Genomic DNA, 24754 nt, shown 5'->3' with positions numbered 1-24754 from the left:
CTGCCAGTGCCCTCTCATTTCCCATGGGTGTTTCATCCCATTCTCTTCTTTTGTAAATACTAGGCAAATAAATCAACCCCTTGGCTCCATTGTGGGGAGTCTATTTTAGGAAATAAGCATTTGTTTGATTTGTTGATTGTGGTTAACCTCCACTCTCAGGGTAATGCTGGAGGTGCAGATGGGTGTATGTAGCTGCAGGGTATTGTAAGTACTGTACACAGGATGACTCCACAGACTTCTCTCTGATTGGGGAGATCAGTTGGAACAAATGAAGTAGACCACATCACTCGTTTGGGAGATTACGCATCCTCTTCATCTCACTCTAACCATTCCTGAAGCCACCCTGGTTTTCTTACATATAAAATGGTGACCCCTACTCATGCTGTCTGTCTCCTGTCCTGCTGTCTGTCTCTTCTCCTGCTGTCTGTCCCTTCTCCTCCTGTCTCTTCTCCTGCTGTGTGACCTTTCTAGTGCTGTCTCTCCCGTCTCCTGCTGTCTGTGTCCTATTCATGCTGTCTGAACCGCCCTGAAATTAAGTAGAGAATCTAATAAATCGTGAACTGTGCCACACAGCCAACAGTCTGGCTACAGAGAATTTATCCACCTATCTGGGGTCAGTCATATAGCTAGAATATAGACACACAGATGGTGTACTGAATACGGTGCATGATGGGATGGTGTATCCACAATAATAGAGTGATGAGAAGGAGGGAAGGAAAGGTATAGCATGCAGATAGAGAGAGAAAGAGAAAGAAGGAGAGAGAGAAGGAGAGAGAGGGTGAGAAACACAAGCAGGGCAGGTCAGCCCATAAGACTGCAGAGATGGTGGGTATCGTGTTAGGCAGTGGGCAAACAGATCTGGCCGGGGCTGATAATGAGCATGGGTGGAACACACACTGACGTCAGACCCTTCCAGACCAGACCCTCTGCTACCAGCACTTATCAATGACGTATAGAGATCGTGCAACATGGACTAGATATTACTGATTCCCCCTCCCCCCCCCACCACACTGCATGCAAGGTTTGATTTCTTCAAAAGTGACCCAAAGAACTGAATGGCTTTTAAAGTAAGCACTGTTTGGAAGACCATGTAGAGCTTTTCAATGCACAACCCTCTATGTGACACTTGTTGGCCTTGTTATTTGTGAGACTTGTTATTTGTGACACAGGTTAACATTTAGAAAAGGAAATGTTTGTTCTTTCGCATTTGTTCTTCCTCTCTGTGAGTGAAAGGTTCACTGCAAGTTGCATGCAGGCAGACAATGAGAAGCGATTGTTTTAAGCTCTATCTAGTGGCCTTTGAAGATCTGATTCGCTTCCTCAACCCCACTGACGGTTCAAGACTCTGACAAGGGAGGAACAGACAGCCCAGGCTTGCTTTGCATGCTTATCACTGCCGTCATCTCCAACAATGAAGAACTCTGTGTGACTGCGCGGGTGCGTGTGTACGTGCTGAACTCTGTGGATGGGGGGATGGGCCGCCGTGTGAGAGGAGGGATAGGAGGAAGGTGAGAGACGTAAGAGAGAGTGGAACATGACAAAAGAATGAGAGAGGAAATGGTGAAAGACAGGGTGACTAAATGGGGGCTGGTAGAGGCTGTTACCTTAACTGTTTGACAAAAAGACATTTTTTGGGACCAACAGGTCAGATGCCATTGCTAAAGAAAATGAAATCACTTAACCTAGTTCAGTCACCAAAGGAAAACACAGGTAATACCTGTGAATGCCTGTAAATCAAGTATTTCTAGGAATTTCATATTTCATAACTTAGTATGAAGTACACTTCATAAGTGTAACTTCCCAGTAATGTCTCTTATCTAACACAGACCAACTTGTCTAGGACATACAGGGCCAACTCACAATCCTCTCTAATGTATAGGCAGCCAATCACCTTGTTTTTTCAAACAAGTGTCACAGTGACTGAATTTTCATTGGTGTATGAAACAAGTACAGAAAATAAAACTTTGGTCTGTATTTTAAGGTATTACTTTTTCAGTGGAGACATACTTTATAGAAAGACAATACTGACAACACAGATCCCTCCCCAACCTCAATAAAATAATAGACAGGGGAGCCCTGTCTCATTCATGATCTGTGTGTTCGTCACACTGGAGAGTTGGCAGGTCCAGAACATGCAGCACACACACACACGCACCAGGTAATGATAGATTTAAGGAAAAACACTATGGCTTAAATATAAGCTCTGTTCCATCAACAATGTGTCACTTACATAACAGCGAGGAAGCGATCTGCAACAGAGTAGCAATGTTAGTTGTTAAAAGTAATATATCAATTACATTTTATAAAAAATATTATCCATGTTCTTTATATGAGTAAGTGTCATGTATAGTGACACGTTTGTGATTGTGTTTTGGCCGTACACTGAAACTCTGAAATTGTGAAAACAATTCGTAACAAAAGTGTACTTTTTTTGTACTTTAATTCTATCAAATTGTTTATAATAATAGATATTGTTGATATTGACATTGATTGCTGACATTTATTACTATTCCAACAATTAATATGAACGACTGTTTATTAGTCGTAGATTAGGGGCTAATTACGTGAAAGATTAGGGGCCTTTCACGTAATTAGTCCAATATTAGTGCAAATGTATGAAATATTACAACATAGATGCTACACATTAAAATAGACAGCCACTTAAAGCAATGTTCATTTCACAGTCACAAGCCACTTCATTTCAAACAACAAACTTGTACATATATTTACTGAAATGTTAGATTAGGTACGTCCATGAGTTTGTGAGTATACAGTGACCCTGCCAGACCATGATCTAACGTGTTTACCCCTAGGGTCGTGTCCACAGGACGTGTGCCGTTATATTCATCACCACTGTCACCCTAGTTGGATTCCTGGGGGTGCTGAGTTGCTACGTGTTCATCAGCAATAGCAGCGCTGCAGTGCGCATGCGCGTGAGAGTAACCTGTCACCCACATACTGCCAACACCGGTCCTTTAGCCACAAAATGACCACAGAAGAAGGGGTAGCGGATGGCAAACAGTTTGTTTGTGTAGGGCTACAAGTTCCAACTATGGCAACAACGTGTCCCTACAAGGTAAGCGTTTCTATTGAGCTGGGAGTGTAGATTTACAACCAGTGGCACCCCCACCTATTTACGTGAGAGGTATTATACAAACGGCGCCAACCAAACTCAACACTTTTGGAATGTCTTCACAGACTACAGCAAAGGTCTAATATGATCAAATATAATAAAAAAACATAATATCAATAGAAATTGATAGTCTACGGAAGGTTTAAATACTTTTTCCCTTAAGTTTGTCTTCCCCCCCGTGTTTGCAGGTCTACAGCGTACCAAGAGTTAAAACACTACCGACTCCTCGCAGTGCATTGTGGGACAGGTGATGGTTCACAATGGCGGCGAAACCGAAGCACTTTAAACTTCTGATGTTAAGTTGGTTACATGCAGCGTTTTATCCCTATAATACATTTACCGACGCGGCAGATTTGACGTGGGATGAAAATGGATACATTATTTATTGTCCATGCATGGGTAATCAGTCCTTGAGCAACAACAACAACAAACACCGCGTTTTTGAACGAGTTTAAAACGGCTAATGTCTTAAATTCAACAACGTCCTGTCATGTTTCTCTGTCGTCGCAGGTCGGTTCGGGAACCAGGCGGACCATTTTCTGGGGACTCTGGCCTTTGCAAAACTGCTGAACCGGACATTGGCGGTTCCCCCCTGGATCGTTTACCGGCATCACGCGCCCCCGTTCACAAACGTAAGCTCAACTCCTCCAGCAGTGCGTCTCCGTGTGCACAGGGCACTGCAACAAGCCTTCAGTGGGACCGTGTCCCTGCGTGTGACCGTGTGTCCCTGCGTGTGACCGTGTCTCCCGTCCCCCTGAAACAGGTGCACGTTCCCTACACCGATTTCTTCCAGCTGGATCCACTCAGGCAATACCACCGTGTGGTGACTCTGGAGGACTTTATGCACCATTTAGCCCCCACACACTGGCCGCCAGGCCGGAGGACTGCATACTGCTTTGAATCTTCTGTCCAGAGAAGTGCTGACAAGAAGAGCTGTCCCATGAAGGTGTGTAGAAGGGTGTGGTGGGGTGTTGCTGGCAACCTGCAGAGCAGCTGCCTTCTTGGTCTGGGTTGTGTTGCTTGCAAGAGTCTAATATGGACTTGTGGATTTGATTTAAAGCTCATTTGAGATGAATCAAGACATTTTGAATGTGCAGGTCTACAAATCCATTCACAAAAACACCTTTTTTCGCTTTAAATGTTTGTGTGTTTGTGTTTGTGTTTGTGTGTGTGTGTGTGTGTGTGTGTGTGTGGTTATTTTACTTAAGCTTTGATTTCTAAGCTTAGCTGATACTACACAGCGAGTAGCTCAACACTTGGGGTGTCACAGTGGGCAGCATGTTTCCAAGTGCACTTTAGTAAAAGATAATGATTGTTTCATCATGCACAATACATATAGGAAATCTTAACCTTTCACTTAGTCATTTTATTTTCTGTTTACCAACCTTTGGATTAATGGGCTCAGGTAAAGTGAAATTTTTTTAAGCATTCTAAATGAGGCGACTAGTGAACTAGTGCCACCTACATGTCACGTAAGGGAATTGCGTGCTAAAACATTGATTTGTATGCAGGATGGAAATCCATTTGGTCCATTCTGGGACCACATTGGGGTGGACTTTGACCATTCTGTCCCATATGGGGGCCTGTATTTCAGCTCCTACTACATACCACACTGGATAAAAAGGTACAAATGTGCTATTGCATAATATTTATTATTATTGTTGCTGTTTTTTATATTTTATAGTGGTAGCTGCATGATCCTGCAACAAATGTGTAAGCAATTATCAGTGATGACACCTTAAAGACGCACACTGAATTCGTCCATCTTGGGATCCTCTATGTTCAGGTTCCCCCCTGCAGAGCACCCAGTGTTGGCTCTGGCTGGAGCCCCAGCCCAGTTTCCTGTACTGGAGGAGCATGTGGGTCTGCAACGCTACGTGGTGTGGGCTGAGAAGATGGTGCAGGATGGGGAGAAGCACATCAGCACCCAGCTGCTCAGACCCTACGTGGGCATCCACCTTCGCATCGGCTCAGACTGGGCGAGTGTAAAACAAGAGTTTAGGTTTTCAGACCCCCACTAAGCCTGACTTTCAGCCTTTATTTTGTTAACTAGCCGGCACATGAACCCTGCTTAGCCTGATTTCACCCCTTTAAATCCTTCTGTCTAACTCTGGCCTTTTAAATCCAGCTAACCCTGACTGTACTCTTTACATGATCTCATACTGTGAATGTCATTTCCATGTCTACAGCAAAATGCCTGCAAACTGCTGCAGAGCGGAGAGGCGGGACCTCACCTCATGGCGTCACCGCAGTGTGTGGGCTATGACCGTCAGACTGCGCTGCCTCTCACCATCACCATGTGTCTGCCTGACCTGACGGAGATCCTCCGCGCAGTCAAGCTCTGGGTGAAGAAGACCAGCGCTCTGTCCATCTTCATAGCCACGGACTCAGAGTCCTACAACTCCGAGATCGAGAAGCTCTTCAAGGGCAAGGTGAGCGCGAAATTGCATACAACATTAACAACAAATACAGGATGGATGAATTTTTTGTCATTGTCTAGTGAGTTTTCTCTTAACAGGTTTATTTAACTTTGAGTCAATATTGAGCTCTAACTTCTGAACTGCTCAGCCTGAATTTAGTGATTAAATCTTTGAAATGAATCCAGAAATCTTTTCAGAGTGACCGAATTGCCATTTAGATTTAGGGGAATTTACAACTGTGGATTTCATGGTGCTTTCGTTAATGTAGGTGGACTGAGTAGGTTGTCTTCTGTGGTTTTAAACGTAACTGTTACTTTAGTCTCATTCTTGCATCGTGTTCTTCTTCTTCTCTTCCTGTTGTAGATCAAGGTGGTCACTATTCATCCAGATGTTGCCCAGCTAGACCTGTACATCCTGGGCCAGGCTGACCATTTCATTGGTAACTGTGTGTCCTCATTCTCTGCGTTTGTGAAGCGAGAGAGGGACGTTCACGGCAGACCCTCTTCCTTCTTCGGGATGGACTACCCAATGAGAAGGAAGAGAACGGATGAACTTTAGCAAGTCTCTCATACAGCTTTGTTCTCGACCGTGATTGTTGACTCATCTAGAGATCTCAGGTGATTGGTTTGTGTTTACAGAAGAGTGAAGATATGGTTGCTTTTTATATAGAATTGTGACTGTAGCATTTAAGTTCAGAGTAGAGACCCATCAGGTCCAACGTGCCTTTGAACAATACAGTATCTGTATCTGTCTCATTTTCCAAAAAAATAATGCATTCCTCTATGGTTCTCAGAAAAACATTACCAGTTTTTTCTATGTCTCGTTTGTGTCATACAAGAATCATCTCACTGTACATTTCTTGCAGTGAAAAACATAGCTGTAAGCTGTATCACATTTTCCAAACAAAATGTGGCATTGCAGTTTAGTTGTGTGTAAAGCACTACTCATTTAAAGTCATGTTGCATACTTGGTAGAGTAATGTGCTAGGAACCACAAGGTTATGAGTTCGATTCCCAGGAAGCACACATGCTGTTATACTGATACATGTATGTTGCCCTGGTTTAAGAGCATCTGCTGAAAGCTGTAAACATAAATGAATTTCCAGTGTACTGCCAGCATACCACCCAGTACTGTAATGCTGTGTTCCTTGGCTAATTTTAGGTGCTAAATGAATTCCATACAGTATGTTTGTGTATTAACCATGACTGGTATATCCACAGATATGATGTAAAAAAAAAAAAAAAAAAAACATAATCCCAGCCAAATGTTCAAGAGATGTCTCTGCTGAGCTATGTATGCGAATACACAGCAGTAATGGTAGTGGCCTGATGTAAAATTGTGATGAGATGTGTACAAAGGCTACATCTCTGTATATCCATCTATCTACATTCACATCTATAGTTCTTAATAAAAATGCAATATGCAAAGGACGCCTTTGGTGGTGTGGGCTAATCCTTATGGTAAATGATCCCTGTCAGGGGTGAAGTAAGTGATCATCTGGATGCTAATTATAGTGAAGGGGAGAGACCAACTTAGTCCACTGGTTAGTGTTCATTAAAAGGAACTCGCATACTACCAGAAAAATAACCAGGAAGGATCCATGGCATCCAAGTGTGGAAAATAAAATGTTGACTCTCTTGAAAGCTGTCAGAGTTGTGTGTATTGTCTGATATTATGGCATAAAGACCTTTTTTTTTGCTCTTTGAAGACATGTACACTACTCACAAAAATTTGGGGATATTTAGATTTTGGCTGAAATTTCAGGATGAACCTAAAATGTATTCTAACCTTTACAGGTCAACTTAATGTGATCACCTCTAAACTTTTGAATGCATGTCCAACTGTTCAGTGTTTCAGTACTTTTTGCACAACTTGCTGTTGAGGGGCTTAAAGGCAAAATTCACGTGTATTTAAACAGTCATCATCTTGCTGTCCACATTTTGACATCATGAGATGACGCCTAACTATTGATCAACAGTACCATACCATTGTGAGGCTTCAAACAAGATGTTCTCAGATGGCCACTGAGTTTAGAGTATCACAGAGTGTCATCAGCAGAGACTGGAAGAGTCACAGAATGGCATAGAAGTGCACATTGTTTAGCCACATCCCACACTGATGACTGCATCATTGTGAATGGTGCCCTGCAGAACCGGATTTTGAATGCCACACAACTCCAGATACATTTAAGGGAGGTGAGAATCACGCAAGTGTCATGTCAGACCATTCTTAACCATTTACATCAGAGTGGTCTGTGTGCTAGGCAACATGCAAGGGTACCTGACCACACCACTTGCTACAGGCGTCACCGTCTTGCACGGGCCATGGAGCATTTACACTGGACAAGGGACCAGTGGGCCTCAGTGCTGTTCATTGATAAAAGTCGATTCATGATGGCCAATGATGTTGGAGATATCAAGGAGAGTGCTATGCATCAGTCAATAAAAGCATCAGTAGAGGTGTACACCAGCAGATGACATGGCTCCCCAAACCATCACTGATTGTGGAAACTTCACACTAGACCTCAAGCAGCTTGGACTGTGTGTCTCTCCACTCTTTCTCCAGACTCTGGTACCTTGATTTCCAAATGACATGCTAAATTTACCTTCATCTGAAAACAACACCTTGGACCTACACCTGCTGAGATAATGATGTTTGGGTTTGCATTGGCTGTAAGCCATAATCAGCATTATATAGAAATAGATCACTCCGTCATGAATCTATATCTATTTCACTTTTTGTCTTGAATTACTAAAATAAATTAACTTTTTGATGATATTCTGATTTATTGAGAAGCACTTGTATATCTCCATAGCGTGAACTCTTTATTTTTCATTAATTTAATCTGAAAGCCAAATATCCCTAACTATATCCATAGCTATATCCCTAACTACCATAGCTTGTTGAGTTTGCCTTCACACACATCACTACACGTGCCAACTTTCAGGTTTATGAGGGGGAGAAGAAAATAAATAAATTCAACATTGCTTGTCTGTGTGTTTTCTTAAGTTGATGCATGGAAAAATGTTAGATATAGACTCCTGTGATATAGACTCTTTTTCTACTAATTTTATTCAGCATTACAGGAGCATTCCATTTATCTGCAGATTGGTACTATAATGATTATATAGGAATCACTGCAGTGTTATATTGTGCACTGCAGAATACCTTAAAATAGATTTGTCATTAACTGTAATGGGCTGGTGTCCAGGAGAATATAATCAGTTGTTCAGTTATTACAGGATTTGTATTCTGCAAATATTTATTTCATTGTGATAATTATTCAGCAATATCATCAAAGTGTTATGGGGTGCTGACCATGAACACTATACTGCTGCTGATTTGTGCGTCCTCTGATTAGAAAATAAATTGTTTTTCTTGTTTTGCATACATGCTACGCTATGCAGATGGATGGTTATTTGCCCCATGTGTAATAGAAATCTTGGTATAGGTTTCTGTAAAGTCTGGAATTTATCATCTCTCCGTAAAAATAAAATAAATATAAATTAGTTTTGCATCCTCAACAATTTGAGGAGCTTGTGTCACCAAGAAGGGTATAAAAACATTTTAAGTCATTGCATAAGCTGCACCAACTGCGAGTTATCCAATGTCGGCAGGTCATGAAATGGTTACTTATAACTGGCAAACAGAAGCGCAGTGAGCAGCTCGGAGGTTTGTTTGCACACCGGTACCACGGTACCACGGTACCACTCATCCGGCACCACCGCAACCCTCCTACAAACGCAGGGGTCGTGCAGGAGCAGCTAGAAATGGCCATCGGAGCGGGTACCGTGGTATATTGGTAATATTCTTGGTCATTTTAATTCAGCTGTGTTTGAGCACATCGACATTTGGTAGCAAAATATCACCGCTTGGTAGGAAACCCAGAGAGCCGTGATGAATGTGCCGCTCTTGGCTAAAGCTAACCGTTAGCTAGGTAGCCGTTAGCAGCTAGGTAGCCGTTAGCAGCCAGGTCGCCGTTAGCAGCCAGGTAGCCGTTAGCAGCCAGGTAGCCGTTAGCAGCTAGGTAGCCGTTAGCAGCTAGGTAGCCGTTAGCAGCTAGGTAGCCGTTAGCAGCTAGGTAGCCGTTAGCAGCTAGGTAGCTGTTAGCAGCTAGGTAGCTGTTAGCAGCTAGGTAGCCGTTAGCAGCTAGGTAGCCGTTAGCTGTGTGCTCGTAAACAGATGTTTGCCGTTGCTAGGCCGCTCCAGGGAGGTTGTCGGGGGGGTCCTGAGTTAGCTAGCCAGCTACACGGGCCGCTCCTTTCAGCCTACATGATAAACGTCCGACACTTTACAACGATACATTCTTCAGTAACGCAGTGACTGTTTGTATTGCGGTTTGTCCCGAGTATCAAGACGTGGCGGAGCTGTCAGTTATGACCGCAAATATACCAACGTTATAAACTAGCGCCGTTACAAGGCTGTTAGCCACGGCTGTTTAGATGCGTTTAAGAATAATTACGGTACATTTTTAATAGCGAGCCATTAGGTAGCTGTGATATCTAGACGAAACGCGGCACTAACAACATTATCTATCGAAGCGTTAACCGAAGTCATCACTGTAAGACAGTCCCACATCTCGTCAGTTAATAATATAGGGTAGCTAGCTATTTAGCTAGTGAGCATCAATTAGCTATCTAACAAAACAGAGCTACTTGAGTATTTTTATTATTACTGGGCCGGTAAGTATTCTTACATTTACAGAGAGACCATCTTTAAATAGTATGACATTCTGTAGAGCTGACAATGAGTTCGCTCATAGAGAGCTTCAGCTGATTTAGCTAACGGTTTTATTTTCATATGTACTGTAGTGGACTTTTAACTACGAATATTGATTTACTTATTGGATTATCCTCGATGCAGTTCCAGCTGATGTAGCTAAACATCCACATTGTAATGTATGATGACAAAGGAAAATATGATCTTAAATTACTATACATGTATGAAATATTGACTGAATTGTAGATGTGGGATATTGGGTGTCACTACAACCTTGACTTTAGAGAGACTAGATCTTGAGAAGCATCCTGTCAGAGTTGTTTGAGACTACATTATCTACATTAATGCTTGTAACATTCATTTTACAGGCTCTGATGCTGGCAGCGCCATTACTGTGATATAAAAACGTAAAGCACATAAATCGAAAGCAGGAGTCACAGACAGGAGCCATCATGTCCAAAAGCAAGAGCTCCGAGACGGTGAAGGTCGTGGTCCGGTGTCGCCCCATGAACGACAAGGAGCGCGCTGCCAACTTTGAGAGGGTGGTGTCCATGGATGTGAAGCTAGGCCAGGTTGCAGTGCGTAACCCCAGAGGGGTATCCTCTCATGAGCACCCCAAAATGTTCACCTTTGACTGTGTCTACGACTGGAGCTCAAAGCAGGTTGACCTTTATGATGAGGCGTTTAGGCCGTTGGTGGACTCTGTTTTGCTGGGCTTCAATGGTACCATCTTTGCTTACGGGCAAACGGGCACGGGGAAGACGTACACTATGGAAGGAGTGCGCAATGACCCGGAGAGGAGAGGAGTCATCCCTAACTCCTTTGAGCATATTTTCACACATATATCTCGCTCACAGAACCAGCAGTACCTGGTGAGGGCGTCCTACCTGGAGATCTACCAGGAGGAGATCAGGGACCTTCTAGCCAAGGACCAGTCACGCCGTTTGGAGCTGAAAGAGAGACCAGACACAGGGGTCTATGTCAAAGACCTGTCTTCATTTGTCACTAAAAGCGTTAGGGAGATTGAGCATGTCATGAATGTAGGCAATCAGAACCGTTCGGTCGGCGCCACCAACATGAACGAGCATAGTTCCCGCTCGCATGCGATATTTGTCATTACTATCGAGTGTAGTGAGCTGGGACCGGATGGGGAGAACCACATCCGGGTCGGAAAGCTCAACCTGGTCGACCTGGCAGGAAGTGAAAGGCAGACTAAAACGGGTGCTCAGGGGGAACGACTGAAGGAGGCCACCAAGATCAACCTCTCCTTGTCCGCTTTGGGGAACGTTATTTCTGCCCTGGTGGACGGGAAAAGCACGCACATCCCATACCGGGACTCCAAGCTGACACGACTGCTCCAGGACTCGCTGGGAGGAAATGCACGCACGGTCATGGTGGCCAACATCGGTCCTGCGTCATACAACCTGGAGGAGACGCTCACCACGCTGCGCTACTCCAACCGTGCCAAGAACATCAAGAACAAACCTCGCATCAACGAAGATCCCAAGGACGCTCTCCTGCGTGAGTTCCAAGAGGAGATTGCCCGCCTGAAGGAACAGTTGGAGAAGAGGTCGGGAAAGAGGAAGAAGAAGAGGAGGAGGAGGAGGGTCGGAGAGGGGGGAGAGGAACTGGACGATGACCTCGAGGATGAGGACGACGATGAGGACGGGCCGGACGGGGACAAGAACATTGCCGATTATTGGCGTGAGCAGCAGGAGAAGCTGGAGAAGGAGAGGAGGGCCATTATGGAGGACCACAGCCTGGTGGCGGAGGAGAAGCAACGTCTGCTCACGGAGAAGGAGAGGAAGATGGATGACCTACGGCGTGAAAAAGAAGCGTCAGAGATGCTGTCAGCCAAAGTCAAGGTAGCTGGTGCAGTAGGTCTAGTAATAGTGCTCAAATCATGTGTTTATGGCTTCGCCCTTGCAGAATCCTGACACTTGAAAGGTTCTGCCCCACCCTGTAACCTGTAACGTTTTTCTGGTAACCTCTTTCCTCGTTTGCACTCTAAGGCTATGGAGAGCAAGCTGCTGGTTGGAGGCAAGAACATAGTTGACCACACCAATGAGCAGCAGAGAATGTTGGAAATCAAGAGGCAGGAGATCGCAGAACAGGTAATGCTTCTGGGAAAGCCTTCTGCTATGTCTGTAGTAAGCCCAGTCATGGATCTGTGGGTCTCAGTCTTCAGGGTTGCAAGAAAAGAAATGGCTTTCTTTAGACTCTCAACTCAAGGGCCTGTTCAGATAATCTTAGTTTTAGGTGACATACATGGTGAAAAATACCTAGTTTTCCTTCTTATTAAAAGGGAACAGTATTTATGCAATTGGTGTGATTACTCTGTTTTCACTTATTGATTCAACTCAATGATTGATGATTCACATTGTTGGTAATAGCAGTCTTTCCTGCAGTATTATAAACTTTGTCACTCAGATTTGCTGAGTCAATTGATTGTAAAACAGTAAAAAGAATGCTGAAACTGCACTATATGTCTTGCTTGCTTATAACATACCGGATTACAATGTTCAGTTATGTACAGTTACGTTCTTAATCATTGTTTATTAGTGTGTGTTTGCTTGTTTGAGTAGAAAAGGCGTGAGCGGGAAATGCAGCAAGAGGTGGAGTGTCGTGATGAAGAGACTCTCGAGCTGAAGGAGACGTACAGCTCTCTGCAGCAGGAAGTCGACATCAAGACCAAGAAACTGAAAAAGGTACGGCGATATGGGCACGTCTCCCTCGAGGCAGACTGGAATCTCTTAGTCACTCAGTCACTGATGGATCTCCAGGATAGTGGGAGATGGAGGCCTGATGGGTATAACAACATTGAGGTGGTTGTGTGTGAGCAGTTTTGTTTTACGTAGCCTAGCTGCCCCCTGGATGACCTTTGGCTGGCGCCATCACAAATCCGATTAGGCAAGATCCCGTGCATGTGAGCAGGTTATTTTTAGCTTCAAACTCGCCTCTTCCAAGTCATTTGTTTCAGGCCGGCTGTCCCAGGAAAGCTCGGCACCCTTCCTTGTTCATACATGACTAGACTCGAGTCGGTTACTTCTGCATGGCCGAGCATGTGAATGCTCCTTCCATCGCTATCGCCATGGTGATTATCTCCTCTTTCTCGCTCACGCTCACTCCATCTCTCCATCAGCTCTTTGCCAAGCTCCAAGCCGTGAAGTCAGAGATTCATGATCTCCAGGAGGATCATATCAGAGAGAGGCAGGAGCTGGAGCAGACGCAGAACGAGCTGACCAGAGAGCTCAAACTCAAGTAGGAACACGTGCACGTCGCACCGATCTTCCTCCTTCCTCATCCTCACATGGTTTGAACCGAAAAGCTTCATCAACCTGTTTTGTACGGACTGTGCAGTATATAATTTGGTGATGATTGCCATACATATCTTTGGTGATTTGTAGCACTGATATCTCAGAAGGCTGGGATATGCTGGTGAGCCATCTAACAAATCACAGGATTTTTGTGTGTGTGTGTGTGTGTGTGTCTGATTTGAGCATCCTGAACAGCAGATGTTCCAAACGAGTGCCCTGTGGGTGTTCTGATGTATCGCATGATGTCTGCACGATTCAGCAAATGTACATTCAATCACTGCATCAAGGCTAGATGTATTGCAGAGCATTTCACAATAACAACATCTAGTAGTATAATCACAATATAGTATTTTGTCTATATTGTGTGGTCTTTTCTCCACCTCTTTAGATCATTATATACAGCTCATGCATTTATCCTGTCATCCCTTATTCATGAACCTGCAGTTCTGTTATCTGTATTCATCCCACCCTCCTCTTCTCTTTTAAAGCCTACATCAACAAAAAAAAAACTCCAACTGATTGTGTTTGTGCGTGTTTGTGTGCAGTTTCTGGACACTGTGTGAATAAAATATGGTTACAGTACATTTAGTAAAGGACAAGATTGTAAGAACAGTTATGGCCTTGTGCCCTGATGTAGTCTATGTGAGTTTGACCATGTGCTGCTTCACTGCTTGTGCATTATGGGTAGTTCAAGGCCACAGACCTGGAGGTTTCAAAAGCCTCCATTAGCAGCATCGTGTGTGTGCCTGGCTGGGGCTGCGGAGTCTCTGGGTAGACCTTTGACTTTTGGGTTGTTCCCACCAGACATTTGATCATCGAGAACTTCATCCCGCTAGAGGAGAAGAATAAGATCGTCATGAGGGCCACGTTTGACGAGGAGGACGACACCTGGAAGATGAGGCCAATCATACGCGTTCAAGAGTACGTAGGGTCTCCAAATCTCACACCACGTGAACCACTTGCTGCATTATTGTTTAATAGGACTGGTGTTCTTCATATCTCTCTCTCTCTCTCTCTCTCTCTCTCTCTCTCTCTCTCTCTCTCTCTCTCTCTCTCTCTCAGTGATCAGCAGATGATGAGGAGGCCAGTGTCTGCGGTGGGCTACAGAAGACCCCTGAGTCAGCACGCCCGCATGGCATGATGATGCGGCCCGATGCCAGATACAGAGTACGTCAGTATGAGCCTTCCCACCACCTGACCACACCACACACTGATATCATTCACCATTCGCAGAGCCACATGCTCATTAAAGCCACGTGGCTCTTCACTACAGTACATGTTAACAGAATTGGTCACTTTAGCAAAGTGATTAGCATTACTGCCTGATAACCTTTAGATGTAACCTACACATATACGCAGTAGTAGCAGTGCAGGTGTGTTAAACAACCCTGGAACTGAATTCAGACAATCGCAGCCAACTGGGACCAGGAGTCCACTAGAGCACGATTGGCCACACTGTTATTGGTCGTGGGCGTTTACTGCTCTCTTCAAAGCACTTCGAACTGTCCTCTGATGTCTCATGAGCAACACCTTAAAAACACTCTCTCTCTCTCTCTCTCTCTCTCTCTCTCTCTCTCTCTCTCTCTCTCTCTCTCTCTCTCTCTCTCTCTCTCTCTCTCTCTCTCTCTCTCTCTCTCTCTCTCTCTCTCTCTCTCTCTCTCTCTCTCTCTCTCTCTCTCTCTCCTCTCTCTCCTCTCTCTCTCTCCCCCTCTCCCTCCCTCTCAGGCTGAGAACATCCTTATGCTGGAGCTGGACTTGCCCACCCGCACCACTAAAGAGTACGAGGAACCTGTGATCGCTCCGAAGGTGGCGGCGGCCCTGGAGGACGCCCTGAGGGAAGAGGAGGAGATCCAGGTGGACGCCTCGGGCCTCTACGCCAGCGTGGGCCCTGGGCCGGGCCTGGATCTGTCCACTGTCCCCTCCGCTGCTACTGGGGCCTTCGCCAAGAAGCCAAAGTCAGGGTGAGCGCCCGTGTCCTTTCCCTTCTCTCTCGTCATCTGCACTTTGCATCACCTTTATTTCTAGTTCGATATTCACCCGTTTTTAGTTTTCCTCCCTTTGAATAACCCCGTTTTTATCACCCCCATCCCTTCTTTTCCCCCCACAGTCGCCCCAAAACAGGCAAGAAGGTGAGCAACCCCCACCTCAGGCCAGAGTCCCTCCAGTTCAGCGTCTCCCTTGTACCCCCAGTCACGGGGGCTCGTGCCCAAATGACCCCCCCCTCCCTGACTCCCCTCCAACCCCACACAGCTACATGGACAAACGTCAGTACTTGTGAGTTGTGGGAGGCTGTGTGCCCTGGACTACAAGTGGAAGGAAAATGTTAATAAACCTGTCCAGGTTATGTCAGTGAGGAAGACCCACCATGCTATGTCTTCCTCTCCTTGTCCGAATCTGACACCAGTTCCACTACGACAGACATTATAAGGACCAATTTTCATCCTCACATTTCTGCTTGCTGGGTTAAAGGCGCAGCTACGTAGTCTTCAAGCCGCACACGTGAGAAGACGTTTAACTTACGTTTAACTTACGTTTAACTTCAGTGTCTAGTCTTACTAATGACATACAGCGTCTTCGTTGTTAACGTTTAGTGGCACAGAGACTGAATTCCATGGCTAAGGCCCTTACTTGAGCTTCATGTCTGATCTGTGCACTTTGGGTATGTCTGGATGGGTGGTGTATGTGTGTTAAAAGACACAGTTGGTGCTGGACTTACAGCAGAACACACTAGTACTGTTACATTGTTTGATGGGTATATACAAACATCGGGCCAGATGTAGGTTTAACAAATTGATATTCTGACTTGAGGGTTTTACTAGCTGGGGCCAAGCTATGTGCCTCTTTAACCCAACACATGTGCTGTAGCGTTTTTAATGGGTGCGAGAGCACAGTTGTGTTATTGGCATAGCTCTTCTGCAGCCCCGCATCCCTCCCACATGTCCTCTCATTCAGACCAACCCCAGGAGCCAAAGGACGAGGGGGGTGGAGCTGGAACCAGTAGACGCTGCTCTCTTTGGCTCACCGGCGTTGGAGGGGCGGAGTGGGGAGGTTCATAGGTCAACACCCACCAGACGTCAGGGTTCCAAGGTGCCTTACGTTCCCTTTTTTGTGAAAAGAAAGAGAGGATGGTATTTTCTTTCACCTCCTTTTTGGTCACTGACCCTTGGAATATACTGAATGTTATGAAGTCTAATCTGAATGCAAACCTAATGTACTGAGATGGCAAAGTACAGTAAAGGCAGACCATCACAGTTGTGAAATATCACTGTGCTTTTTCCATTAACAAGCATCTGTAGATGGATGGCCTGGTACCCTCAGACAAAATGACAGTCTCATAGATAAATATGGAAGCCTGCCCCATAAAAGCTCCTGTTTTTTTTGTTGATGTTCTAAGTAAAAGACACGATTCCAAGAATGCTTTTTGTACATCCACAGAGTACTTTCAGCACAACACATTGGTACTTTTGAGACTTACATAATTGGCCTAATGCAGAGGTATAACAATTAATGGTTACTGTACAAAAAATTCACACAAAGGTTAGAAACCCTTTCCCCCACCCTTTACCTTACCAATAACGGTAATGCCATTGCTTGCTGCTACTGTAGGGTTTTGATTAACCCCTGTGACATAGTATACAAGTTATATATAGAAAGAGATGTCATTTAATAATACTGCTAAACTGTTGATGTAAAGACACTTGTCAGTAGATAATTCTGCTATACTGTTGATGTAAAAAAAATAAAAAAATACTAAAGAAAAAAAGAATGCACACAGCACCATTTCAAATGCTAACTTATTACCCTACGTGTCTATTTTATATTCAAGCAGCTGTAGATACACTTTAATTGTCGTTCTCTTTGGTGTAGAATGTATTGATTTATTTTTGATTTGTTTCATATACTTATTTTGTTATTTAATGTTGTGTAGAAATATATTTTCACATTATTTTTCACAATTGTTTTGTTGATGTTCCCAAATGGCTTGAGAATGAACTTTTAATTTGATGCATCTTAACCTGTGACAAGACTGCGAAAAATACCCTTGTTCTCAAAGCTCTGTAGGTGTGGCTGTGTTGGTGGGTGGGGTGTACATTTTAAGATCACTTATGAAATTGGAAATGTGTGTATGGCCTGTCCATGCATTGCAAAACTCACCAAGACACCACCCCCTTCTGTGGTTAAATGATATAAGAAACAAAATGTCTTTAAACTTGATAGAAGTTAGGAAAATGTATGTTCAAGTGTAATGCCTGTTACAACTTTTCTATATAGTCAAATCCACTGAACAAATACCTGTTATTTGTTATTTCATGTCAACCATAAAAGGAGAAAATATTTGACAATAATGCACTAATTGTTTTTTACCCTGATGAATGCAGGACTCCTCAGTCTCTTTACATGTTGGATTTTATTATTATTATTATTAAAGAATGATTAAGGTAATACATTTTTATAATGTTGATTTTCCATAATGTTATATAATGTATCCTCTCTTCTGGTATTCTCAAGAAGGTATGGTTTTGTCAAAAGTGTAATAGGTGAAGGATTTTTTTTATAGGTGGGTTTTTTGACCTAAATATGCCAAAAATAGACACTGCTGACTTGCTATGTGGGACGAGTGTATAGGCTCAGCGTGATCTAAGGTTTTTGGTTAACACACATGATTGCGAAATTTTGCCCTCTGCACCTTTTCAGACCATGATGTCACTGTTCTACTGATATTAAGTAGCAAGGAAAACACACTCCTTGAGGAATCCCGGCAAAGTCATGAGACCCCAGCATTACCCAGTAACCATCACGTTATCAGAAAGCTGGAATATGTTTGCAAAGCCCAGAGTTGCTTCAAGGTGCATGTGCAAACTCAATTTTATTGAAAGGCTCTATACATTTCCTATAAGCATTCAATCATTTCAAACTATCATTTAGATATGCTGTTACTGAATGTTTTCATAACATTTCCATGACTTCTTGGATTTAAGGGTGTACCAGCCATTGGTCTCATTCATATTCAAAGTAAAAGGACGCAGCTCTTGTGTAGAACCCCAGTGTGGTGAGCAGAAGCTGATTTTCTCAGAGCTGGCCATTCCTCACACAACCAATTACAATAATATTAGTAAAATAAAATACTTTGCTTAATTTTGGTGTAAAAAAAGGACATATCAATTTTTGGTCATTTTAACTAATGTTAAAAAAATATTAAACCTTCTAATATTCCTGAGTAGGGACGTAGCAGTATTAACTTGCAGTTTAACTTTGAAAGGTATTGGTGGCAATTTCAAGATGCAATGAAAATGACAAAATTTGTAGTGGGGTGTTAAATTGGACAAAATGATATCACTTTACCATAAAAGATGATCCATCCTCTAACAGAAAATAGAGTGCTAACCACACCGACAAATATGTGTGGAGGAATCTTGGGTATATAATTAATTTACAGCAAACTGATGTGCATGTCCTTACACTTGTGTAACCTGACATCACAATAATCAAATGTACCATTACTCCCACAGGGAATCAGCTTTACACAGTGTGAAATGTTAAAACAGAGCACTACAAACCCGAATACTGATAAAAATGCAGTAGCACTACACATGCAAAGAGCATCCAGTACCTTATGAAGAGAACACAGTAGACAGGGAGAGAAGTTCAGTGGAGGCCTGACATTGAAGTCTTTCATAAAGCTATAGAAAAATATACAATACTTCTGTCCACCACATCAATCTTGGCCAACATTACAAACCTAAGCACTCTCAGCTAAGTGAATGCCACATGCTCCAATCTGACTCAAGTCTTCCATGAAGGTAACATAAACCCATTTGAACACTGAAGCTAAAAGGGGGGGGGGGGGGGGGGGGGGGGGGACGACACCTTCAGAAGAAGCTCAAAAATGAGCTTAAACATTACAGAAAAATAATAGGTAAATCCAACGAGTCCTGCTCTTAAATCGTCGAGCTGTTTTTATTCTCGAAGGGACAGCGGAATAGTGAGAGCGTCGTACCACGATACATCGGGCCAGGGCTGTGGAGATGGTGGTCAGGGCTGTGGAGGTGGTGGTCAGGGCAGGTTGTGGAGGTGGTGGTCAGGGCTGTGGAGGTGGTGGTCAGGGCAGGTTGTGGAGGTCAGGGCAGGGCAGGCTGTGGAGATGGTGGTCAGGGCTGTGGAGATGGTGGTCAGGGCAAGTTGTGGAGGTGGTGGTCAGGGCAAGTTGTGGAGGTGGAGGTCAGGGCAGGGCAGGCTGTGGAGATGGTGGTCAGGGCAGGTTGTGGAGGTGGTGGTCACGGCAGGTTGTGGAGGTGGAGGTCAGGGCAGGGCAGGCTGTGGAGATGGTGGTCAGGGCAGACTGGAGGAGCGCCAGGCTTCTGAATTCTGGAAATCCTCAGCGTTCCTGCACCTTATTTGTCACGGTAGTACAGCAGATACATCTTGAGCGGCTCAGGCAAGGGCAGTCCCAGGATCCTCTCCCTCAACAGGTTGACGGGCGGCTCGATTCTCGTGCGCACCCCCTTCACCTTCTCGCCGTCTCCGCCCACGCCGTCCTCGTCCTCCTCGGGTAGGTCCTCGGTGGTCCCCACTCGGCGGCAGGCCCGCTCCTCTTCCTCCTCCGCCTCCTCCTCGTCCTCCTCCTCGTCTTCCTCCTCCACCCCGCCCGGGTAGGAGCAGTCGACGGCGGGCGCCGGGGCGGGCCCCGGGGCGGGCCCGGCCGAGTCGCGCAGGGCCGCGGAGCCAACGCACTGGCGGTAGAACCGACGGCAGAAGCGGCGCCGTTCGAAACGCGGCCCGTATCGGTGCATGGCCCTCGCGCCAGGGAACGACACCCGGCGCTTGGCCCGCCCCTCGCCTGCCGCCGGCTGACGCAGGGGTGTGGCGGATGGAGACGCGGGCGAGGTCCTGCAGGGTCCTCACCTCGAAGACGGCTGGGGACGGAGCGCAGGGACACGGTGGACATACAACTCAACATCAATATGACATGACAGTAATTACACATTCAAAGATTCATCCACGCCAAACAATTTTACTACACTGGTGGCCAAGTGCATTGCTGCAGGCCACATGTGCTTCTGTGTTCTGAGTCTATGAGGGACTGATAATGGCGTGGGCCATGAAGTACTAAAAATATACAGCACATAAGACTCTCAGGACTCCGCTGAGAACCACCGACCCAGTAACCATGTGCTAGTTTTTTTTTTTTTTTAAGCACAGGACATGAATTTTGCTCCTAATCACTAAAAACATGCTGCTGGTCACACTGACTGTGACACCATCACTGTGTGTGTCTCGTCACCCGTCAGGACACTCACGCAGTGGCACACTCTGCCCTCTGCCATTAATGTTTTGCTTGGGCTGCACCAGCGGGGCAAAGGTCACAGCGATGATTTTCTTGGTCTCCCAGGTGTTTTGACCCGTGCGGGTGATCTTGGTCAGCTGCAACACACACACACACACACACACACACACACACACACACACACACACACACACACACACACACACACACACACAGGGGAACATATGAGGAAAGACTTCCACACATGCTTCTCAGCTGAACCTCAAAACAGGACAACATGAAATGATAGTAATGAATAAAATATTTTCTTTTATTGATGTGCCAATCCGGTTTATAGTCTTATAACTTCTCCACCTTTATATGTATAAAGTGCTTAAGTGATTTAAGAGCCACGCATTAAAGGCTGACGCTAGCACTCATACCTGTACTCAAGCCTGGGTTTTCCCTGTGATAACCCTGTGCCCTGAGCACAAAGTAAAATAGCCAGCTCTCTAGCACAGCAATCCCTCTCTAGCACAACACCCATTTTGTCTTCCTAAACATCGGTCTCCATCACATTGCCCCCTCCTTTGTGATGGCCTCTCAATACCATCCCACTGCTGACATTTGTAGTCAAGGCTGAGAACAACAGCCCCACCTGGTGGTGAACCCCGAGGTTCTGGGCAGTGAGCGTGTGCTCTGACCGCCGCTCCACCAGTCTCTGCCCTGAGTGATTTTAAAATCACTTCTTAGATTTGGCAGCCAGACTAATGCCATGGACACAGTGCAATATACATTATATTTACCATCTTAAATTGCAAATTTTGTAGTCTAAATAGAACTGCCAAAATCACTGTTTGTCAACATGCCATGTCACAACACCGGGATAATAAATAAATTGGACGTTCTTAACAGACATATTGAAAGGAAATTTATTTTTCCAGTCTACAATCTACTATGGGTAATATCTTGTCACTGTGCAATATTTCATCCTTCTTTCATTTATAGAAAGCCAACAAATAATTGGATGCCAACATACACTGCCAAAAGTCATGGGATAGCAGTATTGATTATGAAGTGGTGTAACTTCAGGGGATGAGAACGTCACACTTGTTGGGGTGTTTTCTTGTGAATGAGGTTGAACACCAGCCAGCGTGTTGATGGCATGGTGACATGAATGATCAGAGTTTGAACAAGGTACGGGCATTGAATACTCCTCGATCCACAGTGCCGTGTGTGTTGTGGAAAAACATCGTAGAAGACATTAGCACCCACAGTGGACAACTGCCCAACATCCCTCATGGCAACTTCGGTCCACTTGTGGAATTGATGCCACGTCGAGTTACTGCACCTTATGATAATGTGTGGAGTATTTGGCCTGTTCTTTAATTAAAGGGGTTAAAACAATGATATTGTTTCTGAGCTCCTGAGATGTGGAACCCAAGAGCAAAAGCTTCCACCTCTCACTGACATATGTTTAACCTTCACCCTGTGACACCATGCGAGTTCCTCCAGCTCTAAAGTCCAGGACAAGATTGATTTGAATGGGATTGAAATACTTATGATGTAGAAATGCAAGATGTTGTGATAATTGGTGACATCAACACTCTCACCAGTTTTCATGCACCTGCCTTAAAAAATGTATATCCCACACAAAAGGTTTCTATTAACTTGCTTTTAAAAAACATTTTCTGGTAATGAGTTAATTTTGTACTCAAACTAAAGTTCATATTAAACAAAAAACATTAAACAAACAATAAGTTCATATTAAAGAAATAAAAGAAAAATAATGTTTGAATGAGTCAATGAAAAATGTGACACGACCCCTGAAAATGAACCCCCCACCTACCCCACAGTGCACATGTAAACATGTGTAAATGCCAACCTTGTCCTCCAGGGGGAGCACCAATATCCCGCCAACCTTCAGCAAGTTTTTCATGTAGTTCTCATACTCCTTCTGAACCCCAGCCCCACAGTACACTCTGTCGTACTGTCGGCTATCTGGAGGTATCTCCAGACAGTTGCCCACCACGAATGAGGGCTCACAGAACTCAAATCTGCAAATACACCAGGAAGACACTATTACAGCTGCCGCCCTGAAGCTCAGCTTAAATCTTTCATAAACATATCAAAAGTGCATTTTTTGAACAACAAAAGGTTGACATCAAAAACTTTTTGACAGATTTTTCCCAGTTCTGGCCAAATGTGAAGTTATTTTACAATACACATTGACTATGCCATTGCAGGTTTATAAAGCTTCTCAGTGTACCTGGTGGAATTGAATGCATAGCTCTGATCTGAGGGGGCAGAGGAATGTTAAAGCACCCAGTCAGACCACATTCATACAGGCATTCTGCTTCTCATTATCACCCAACTGTACTGGTTTACTTAAAAAAATCATTGAAGCAGAAAAAGTTTTGTATAAGGAAACAAGTACAAATGTATAAAAATAGACTAACGTCAGAAAGGTGGTACTTCACACATGTGCACATGAACTTGTAAGACACTATTATAGGTGGAAATTCTACATACTTAATGCTGCCAAAACGTACAACATCCTGGGTCAGAGATTTTCCCCAAGAAAGCTTAACATATCCTCCAGAAGGTAGCTCACTTGTCAAAGCTGTCACTGGTCTTGATGAAGTAGTCGAGTTTCTGGTAGGCATACTCCACAACATCTGTGTGCAGCTCCACGCCGTGGTTCACCCCCAATGAACCTGCGGACACCCAGGAACATGGAACTCAAAATGGAACTCAATTACAGTCCAGCGGAAACCTACACACTGCCTCTTTAAAACTGCACCCAGGAACCAACTCACCCAGGATGAGGCCCACCATGGTGCTGAGGTACCCCGTGCCACTGCCCAGGTTAAGGAAGGACAGCCCAGGCTGCAGGTCCAGGGCCTCCATCACCTCCGAGTAGATGCATGGCGCGGAGAGGTGGAGGTTGCCGTGTCTCCAGGCCAGGTCCTTGTAGGCGCTGTCCCGGTACTCCTCCAGGTAGTAGTCGGCACGGTCGATGGCCCGGAAGGCCCGCTCCACCAGGTCAGAGCGGATGTAGTGAGCCTCCTTCAGGTTGTCGATGAGCTCGTCGTTGTCCTCTCCGGCACTCACAGCTCCACCCATGGTGAATGGGGAGAGAGCGTCTAGAGTTGCAGTGGCACGGAGTTTATCGCCGTCTGAGAAATAATGGATATATGCACTTTAAAAATGTAATTATTGTATCATTTTAGAAGTAGTTATGACTTAAAAGTATAACAACTTGAATTACTGTGTTCCTAGTCATAGAAAAAATTATGAAATGTTGAAGACAAATAACGTAACAGGTGAACGTCATCATAATTCATTATTGTTTATGGTAATGTTATTTATGATGAGTCATGTTAACTGTTAAATTGTTATTTTTTGTTTTATGCTTGTATTATGCCATAACCTGTCAATACATTTTTAAGTAATGTCCAAATAACAAATATATTTTAATAAAATAACTCAAAGACTAAAACCTTCCATGTTAAAATGCTTCCATACAGATGGTTGGTAAGTTAAGCTACGCACACTGAATAAGCGATTGTTGAGTCATGGTTTGCCATCTGAGGAAGGAAACACAGGCACGCGCTAAGAGCAGCAAGCACAGCACACATTCTGAGTTTTTCCTTCTTGAGAGGATATGTTGGTCATTCTATTTCTGGATGCCAGACAATACCTAGTGCAAAGTGACACAGTCCAAACTCTCGCCAATGACCCTATTTAGACCAGAAGGGTGTGATTTGTTTATCAGTTTGGCAGTCAGGCAGACTGCCCAAACTTTGTTTGACCCAACATGTGAGCTCAGCTCAGAGCTATTCAAATAAAGTTTCCTTTGAGGCACCACCAAATGGATGAACCATGCCATGCCTTCAAG

General features: G+C 44.5%; 3 protein-coding genes across 3 annotated transcripts; 2 read left to right on the top strand and 1 right to left on the bottom strand.

Annotated features, from left to right (window-relative positions):
- Positions 1–2925: 2925 nt before the first annotated feature.
- pofut1 (protein O-fucosyltransferase 1) lies at positions 2926–6841 on the top strand. The gene is made up of 8 exons (XM_076983723.1): positions 2926–3076; positions 3322–3532; positions 3644–3765; positions 3897–4079; positions 4645–4757; positions 4920–5112; positions 5323–5565; positions 5917–6841. The coding sequence occupies exons 2-8, from the start codon at positions 3394–3396 to the stop codon at positions 6109–6111; spliced, it is 1188 nt and encodes a 395-aa protein (XP_076839838.1). The 5' UTR covers positions 2926–3076; positions 3322–3393; the 3' UTR covers positions 6112–6841.
- A 2376-nt stretch (positions 6842–9217) lies between these two features.
- Positions 9218–18727, top strand: kif3b (kinesin family member 3B). The gene is given in 11 exon segments (XM_076984714.1): positions 9218–9355; positions 10641–12137; positions 12285–12386; positions 12858–12980; positions 13415–13533; positions 14394–14510; positions 14652–14722; positions 14725–14756; positions 15315–15550; positions 15697–15724; positions 15726–18727. Coding segments are annotated over 10 exon segments (2319 nt in total). The 5' UTR covers positions 9218–9355; positions 10641–10724; the 3' UTR covers positions 15804–18727.
- pcmtd2b (protein-L-isoaspartate (D-aspartate) O-methyltransferase domain containing 2b) lies at positions 18438–24754 on the bottom strand. The gene is given in 7 exon segments (XM_076984715.1): positions 18438–20446; positions 20448–20503; positions 20888–21011; positions 22739–22910; positions 23468–23570; positions 23673–24032; positions 24409–24754. Coding segments are annotated over 7 exon segments (1305 nt in total). The 5' UTR covers positions 24434–24754; the 3' UTR covers positions 18438–19981.

This window comes from Brachyhypopomus gauderio, chromosome 21 (genome assembly GCF_052324685.1).
Source record: "Brachyhypopomus gauderio isolate BG-103 chromosome 21, BGAUD_0.2, whole genome shotgun sequence".
NCBI classification, from domain to species: Eukaryota; Metazoa; Chordata; class Actinopteri; order Gymnotiformes; family Hypopomidae; genus Brachyhypopomus; species Brachyhypopomus gauderio.
This window is presented reverse-complemented; position numbering and strand designations above follow the sequence as displayed.